The 6,690-nt window shown below is 50.9% G+C and overlaps 1 protein-coding gene across 1 annotated transcript; it reads right to left on the bottom strand.

The window, feature by feature from the left end:
• Window positions 1-832: 832 nt before the first annotated feature.
• On the bottom strand, window positions 833-1,971 carry LOC124655220 (glutathione transferase GST 23-like). The gene is made up of 2 exons (XM_047194153.1): window positions 1,550-1,971; window positions 833-1,452 (listed from the first exon to the last, which is right to left on the bottom strand). Exons 1-2 carry the CDS (start codon window positions 1,865-1,867, stop codon window positions 1,099-1,101), a joined length of 672 nt encoding a protein of 223 aa, XP_047050109.1. The 5' UTR covers window positions 1,868-1,971; the 3' UTR covers window positions 833-1,098.
• Window positions 1,972-6,690: the final 4,719 nt, after the last annotated feature.

Genomic DNA, 6,690 nt, shown 5'->3' with positions numbered 1-6,690 from the left:
TAGTGCCATTAGGGTGGTGCGTTGTTCCAGAGATTTGGTGTAATTGGTATCTTTTTGATATTAATATATTCCCTTTATCGAAAAAATCCATGTATTTGAGAGCAGCAGATTGGATGAGAAGGAGCATAGCATCTAAACCAATGACAAACTGCGCACTTTGCCAGTTTCGACAGCCGATATGGAAAACAAAACGCTTGAACATGTGCGTGAACTGACCTCTCAGATAGAAACCTTGGCCTCCATGTCTCAGCCAATAAATTACACTTGAGGGAATAATAAGAATGCACCCTTGCCATTATGCTCTGGTTGGCGAGATAGCATAGAACCAGTGAACCCAAAGACCTTGACTACAAGAAATAAGCCAACGTGAACCTCTACTAGAGCCAGGGGTGGGAGGTTGCATGATCCAACTGGATGGCTTGATCGTCGTGTCATCCCAGGTACTCCCTCCGTCCCACGAAACATGGGGCGGAGGGAGTACTGGTAGTGCGCTGATCGTAACGGTCGGCACGTGGTCCATGCCCATGTGGTAGTCGAGGCTGAGAGCCCAAGTACCAGTAGGTGTAGGATAGGTTTCTAACATCATTGCCCCGAAAATATAGATGTTGATTGTTGAATCACGTCAACAAATATTGTCTCATGTCTACTTTGTGAGATTGTCTAAATGCTTGAAAAATCTAAAAGATGTCTTTCATCGAATCCTGGTTAAAGGTAGCAATATTGATGTAATTAGGGGATTATGCCCAAATTTTATTTCAGCAAGTTCATCAGCTTAATTACATCTATGCAGCTCTTCTTTTCCTAGAGAAGGATACTCAAATAGCCCTTAATCTTACATGGATTTTAATATGTTGTCGCATCAATTAACACTGGAGGAAATATACAGCCATTTACATGGATTGATGAAGATTATACAGAAAACAAATCTGAAAAGAGGAAAGCTCCGGCATCTGCAGCGATAGATGCATGTAGCCACTTAGTTCAGAAGATTATACAACTGAAGCTCGAGAGCTGAATCATGTTCCAAACATCTGTTGCACAAGTGCGCAACACTTACTTATTAAAGCTTACGTGTCTTTAATCGAATTACTGGCCGCTCTACGCTGATAGAAGCTGCTCGCGGCGAACCTTGCAGAGCGGCAGGAGTTTGTCTCTCGGGGGCAGGGTCTCCCTCACCACATCGACGGCGAGGATCCGGTCGAACCATGCCTTGATCAGAGGAAGCTCTTGGTCGGTGACGATGCTGGTGGCAGACAGCTCCTCGATGATGGGCACCCAGCGCGCGTACCACCCCACGACGATGTCGAGGTACCCGACGGCGTCACCGCAAAAGAACTTCTTCCCCTCGAGGGCCTTCTGCAGCGGCTTGAGGCACTGCTGGGCCTCGTGCACCAACTTGGTCTGCCCCTCGCCGATCGCCGAGGTGTAGACAAGGTAGATGGCGGGATTGCACTAGACGAACCCAACCCAATCCTGACATTAGAGTAAGTACTAGTAGAACTCTAGCTAGCACTAGTAGTACTTTACAGGGCACAGCATATATATGTACCTTCTCGTCGGCGTACCTGGCCCAGAACCTGGCCTGAGCTCGCTCGTAGGGGTCGGCCGGCATGATGGTGTAGCCGTCCTTCCACACCTCATCGATGTACTCGACGATGACGGCAGACTCGGCCATGGGCTTGCCGCCGTGGACCAGCACCGGAACTTTCTTGGTCACTGGGTTGTAGCGGAGCAGCATCTCGCTCTTGTTGGCGAGGTCCTCCCTAATGTACTCGTAGGTGACACCCTTCAGCCGGAGCGCCATCTCCACCCGAGCGACAAACGGGCTCGCCCACATGCCGACCACCTTCACGCACTCCTCAGCCATTGTTGGAGCTCGGTGCTGCTGCGAGAGACCAGCAGGCGTCAGTGCCTCTTGTGAAGCGTAAACAAGTCCAGACTTTTCTTTTTTCAGAAATGTAAAAAAGTCCAGATATGGGTTGCCTAGTGGTTGTTGGTTTTAATAATTTGTAGACATGGGGACATGGAGTGATGGATCCTTACAGGGTTTTTCTGAATAGTGGGGGATACTTTTCTGGAAGCTGTGACAGGGAAGCCTGAACAACTTTCCTGTGATAACCTCCCAATCAATACTGGAGTACGACATTCCATCTTCGCAAATAGTTTGGGAAATGTGTGGTCTCAAGTCTGAACAAGTGAAGCGCAAAGAGATTTTCATAAGACAGTCAAATTGGTTAATTCTGCAATGACAAGTTGGGAAGAACTCTGCAATTCTTACACAAGATAAATAGGATGTTGCATATTGCATTTATCTTCTCCAGCACCGCAAACGTATTCAAGTCAGCAACAGAGCATATTAAACACTCAGCTGAACAGAAGTCGGAAATAGGGACCAATTTTAATTGTTTTATCTCCTATTCTACTCCGATATTACATCGCCGAGCATACGCATTCATGCTTCGTTGCAAATAAATCGAATCTTTAGTAGCGATGTTGTTACTCATCAGCTCATGTGCACATACGAACTACAGGAGAATCTTAGTGAGCGGAGTGCACCTCTTATTGTCACGAGTGCTTTTTGCAGCATTGGCAATTATAAATTCCGTAAGGCTTCTGCTACATTCCTTGATATCCTTTCATGGAGGCATTGTTCTAAGAGCGGAGACTATCTTCAGGGTGAAAACCTAAGATCTTTGATCGGGCGACGACAGTGTTTGAGCATTGTTCCCTTCTTGAAGGCGTCATTTTTTGGAGAGTCTGTAATTCAAGTGTTGTCATGGTGGTGGATGTATTGCTGTTGTTAGGCCCGAGATACTGTAGCGGGACTTTTGTTTCTTAGTTTTCTTTTCCTTTTTTTGGTTGTGTGCATCCGTAGTGCCATTAGGGTGGTGCGTTGTTGCAGAGGCTGGGTGTAATTGGTATCTTCTTGATATTAATATATTCCCTTTATCGAAAAAAAGTGCTTATTTACTACTAAGCCAGAAACATAAAAAGCAATCATGAACATACATGTGTTTCTGAGATCTCGAACTTAGTGTTTGTAATCGTTTCAAACAGGAATATGTACCTGCAATTCGAATTGTCAACCCGGGGGAGAGGTTCCCCACCCAGGCACAATTGGCAGGCATCGACCGAGGCCCGCTGCTTGGCGAGAAAACACCCACGGCACAGAGCCGTGTCATCCCGACATAGCTTGAGGAGGAGGGTAAGGGAGACCGCTGCCTCCACAAAAGAAGCGGCATTCCTTTGTGTTATATTGTGATCCAATTTCATATTGAAGGGAGGCTAACTTTCGACGAGCGGAGCGAGATACGTCGTGCCCTACAGGGATGCCTGCCCCCCCCCCCCCGATACAGTTCGATGCCACCGTCTATATATATATACCTCTTGTAAGCCGTTGGCTAGGATTTATCAGATTGTAAGATAACCCACAACATTTTAGTTTTTCCCCTCTGTGTTGGAAGGCTTTTCCACGTTAAGATGTTGTGTTTCCGTTGTGTTTTCCTTTTCGTTCTTCGTACTTATTTGTCGCATTTATAACAATTTGCTTCCAGAGCTAGCAAAAGAGGAGGACGAACGCAGGCGCCATATCAGCGGCGACCTGGGGCGGCATGGGCAGGAGATGGAGGTTGTGGACGTGGGCGTGGGGTGGCACTGTGACGCCCGCCGCCGCCCATAAGTGAGCAATGGTAGGGCAGTGTAGCGCCATATGGCTCGCCGTCTCTAGGGGGCACCCCACTCCGGCCCCGTTCACAATGGTTTTCTGGAGAAGAACGTCGCGCATGTGGACGCGAGACAGGGTGAGCAGCCAACCGAAGAACCTGACCCTCCTGGAAGATGAACTGAGTGGTGGGCGAAACCATGTTAGCTTTGCCTAGGATCAAACACACGATCTTGCGGCAAATCGATGGGTCCAGCGGCCACACAACTCGCCGCTTACACGCAACGCAACTTCTCGTATACGACTTCGCCCGAACTTCGACCACGATAGAAAAGCAAGGACGCGATTTCCTTTATCCGCCGTGAGCTCAGCCGACCTGACCACACGCAACGACCGCAACAACAAAATTAATCGCTAGAGGAACGTGTCGTGCCTCATAAATTCTCTTTATTGCCTTTTATTTTCTGGTGCTTACAACTGACCGCAGGCAACTAACTAGGAAAGAGCTAACTAGCTGAATACAACACGGACACCATATGAACATGCAAGCCGACTCATATTTGGAAAAGAAACAAACCGACCCAATCCACCCCATCGAAACTGGAGAGCCGGTAGAGGGCTCCGGCCACAAGCTCGTTTTTAGGGCCGGAGCAGCGGGCGAGAATGCGCATGTCCATCTCGTCGTAGAGCAACACCGCGGCCAGGGAGGTGCGGAGAGAGGCAAGCCCTCAGCCCTAGCGCGAGTGAGACGCGGGACGAGAATGCTTTCAGAGCATATCTCCAGCCGTTGGTGCTTCCTAAGCCGAAATCCGGCGCTATTTAGTGTCGGATGGATGTAATTTGGGTGTTTCTTAGTTGACTGAGATTTTCTTAAGTCTCAGTCAACTCAGAAAAATGCAACTATAGTTTAAAGAAAAGTGTAACTCGGTCCAGTTGCACATTTCTAGCAGAAAAGTGCAATTGCACTTTTTGAATAGATAAGTATAACTCAAGCATTTTTTTTGTAAATGACTTGGACTTAAGGAAATCTCAGTTGACTGAGATGTAGCAAAACCGATGTAATTTTTAGCTTGGGGAGACTCATTTTTCCAGCGATGAGTCTAGGATGGATGAATTTTTTTTGACAAATAACGGCAAATTTAGATAAAACAAGGCGAAATTCGTTCAAACATAAGCGAAATTTAAAGATATTTAACATATAAGGCGAGTTCTTACATATATAGGCCGAATTCGTACATATATTTAAATTCGACGACAGGTAAACAAAAACTAGATTTAATAACGGTCTTCTACATGCCGAAATGGCGGTAGAAGGCAGTATAGTCGCCACCGTCGTCGTTGTCGCTCGAGTTGCCGACGTCCTCGGCCGGAGGCGCCTCGTACCAACGGCTCGATTGAGCACCAGGGTCACCGCGTGGCGGCGTCGGCCAGTAGAGCTCGTCGTCGCTGCTCTCCTCGAGCTTGATCAGCGGCACGGGCTTGGGCGTGACGATCGGTGCGGTGGTCTGTGCGGCGGTGCGGACGGCGCGTTGCCGCGCGGCAGCCAAGTCCAGCAGGTGACGCTGCTGCTCCGCCTCCTGCCGCTCCCAGTCCAGCCTGGACCAGTCAAGCGCGGCGTCGATCGGGAGCACGTTGTCGGCGGGCACTAGGTCGTTTAGCGACCTCGTGATCGCCTCCACTACCACGGCGTCCTTGGCCTCCTCCTCGGCGAGCTGGGATGCGGCGGCGGCTGCGGCCTCCTTCTTCGACGTCTTCCTCTTGCGGCCGCGCGAGGGAGACGAAGGCTGGTCGCGGATGACGAGGGCACCGCTGCTGCGCCCTCTAGTCGGCGGTGGAGACGCCGACTCCTTGACGAAGGTCGGTGTCGAAGGCGGAGGAGCCGATCCGCCGGACCTGGACGCCGACCTCGACCCAGACGAGGAGGAGGACGGCGCCATCCTTCGCGGCGTCCAGGAGCTACCGTGTCGGCGCAACACGATAGGCGCCACCGGCGGCGGCATCCCCAGAACGGGGGAGTTTCCACCCTCGATGTGCGCGAGCATGTTCTCGAGGGTGCGCCCAGGCGCGCTCCACCAGTGGCGGCAGCCGGCGGCGTTGTTCCTAGCGAGAGGAGGAGGGGGCCGTCGTACGCAGCGAGTTCGCGCTCGTACCTTCACCGGAAGAACTCCGTCCATGCGTCGTAGTTCTCCGGGCCGTTTTCGTCCATCCGGATGAAAAAAAGGCGTCCTGAGGGACTTCCCGGGGAGACGGCTTGAGATGCTCTTAACTCTGGCGGTAAGAGCATGCCCAACGGTGGCCTCGGGGCACGTGATGTAGAGTAGAGCGTCGCGGCAGAGACCGAGAGCGGCCCCTCCGGGAGCCAGGCATTCGCCAGAAGTGCATCATCGTCAACGGAACAACGTCTTCTTGTTGGTGGTGTCGACCATTCCACGTGGAGCAAGAACTCTTGTTAGTGGCGTTGAGGAGCTCGACACATCGCCTGAAGACCCGATAGTTCATCTCTCTCCCCGGTACCATGGCGTGGAACCTCGGGGCGAGGTTCCTTGTTAGCGGTGTCGAGTACCCCTAATAGATTTGCTTGTTCTTCTTCTTTTTGTGCATCATCATGCATCATGCATCATATCATCCATGTTTTTACAAATAAAATTAATTTTCATAAAACCCAAGCTTCTGCCACCACCGTGCTCACCATGGCCTCGCCGCTACGGTCGCCCCCGGGAAGAACCATGATCTCCATCAGCTCCGCTGCGTCCTCCTCTTCGTCCTCGTGAAAGGAATCGACTCGGGATGCTCCGAATCGACCGCAAAATCCCCGTTCCCTTCTCCAACTCCGGCGAGTTCATCATTGATTCCGGCAGCTGTGAAGCCTCCCCGGGCTCCTCGTCTGTGCTAAGAGCATCAGGGTGAGCAGGCGCACCTCACCGACCTCTTCCCGCTCCTCGTTCTTCTCTGGTTCGTTCTCCTGACGATAAACACCGTCACATCCTACAGGTCGACGTCACCAGCTAATCTATGGTAGTTCCCCGCTG

The sequence above is a fragment of the Lolium rigidum genome, chromosome 5 (assembly GCF_022539505.1).
Source record: "Lolium rigidum isolate FL_2022 chromosome 5, APGP_CSIRO_Lrig_0.1, whole genome shotgun sequence".
NCBI lineage: Eukaryota > Viridiplantae > Streptophyta > Magnoliopsida > Poales > Poaceae > Lolium > Lolium rigidum.
The sequence above is the reverse complement of the archived record's forward strand: the minus strand, read 5'-3'. Positions and strand labels throughout refer to the sequence as shown.

What these genes read in the sequence shown, in the direction of transcription:
- LOC124655220 (XM_047194153.1), bottom strand. Translation starts at nt 1,867, where the DNA reads ATGGCTGAGGAGTGCGTGAAGGTGGTCGGCATGTGGGCGAGCCCGTTT. An exon ending in CCAGGTACGCCGACGAGAAG is followed by an intron (nt 1,453 to 1,549) that starts GTACATATATAT and finishes GGGTTCGTCTAG; the next exon opens with TGCAATCCCGCCATCTACCT.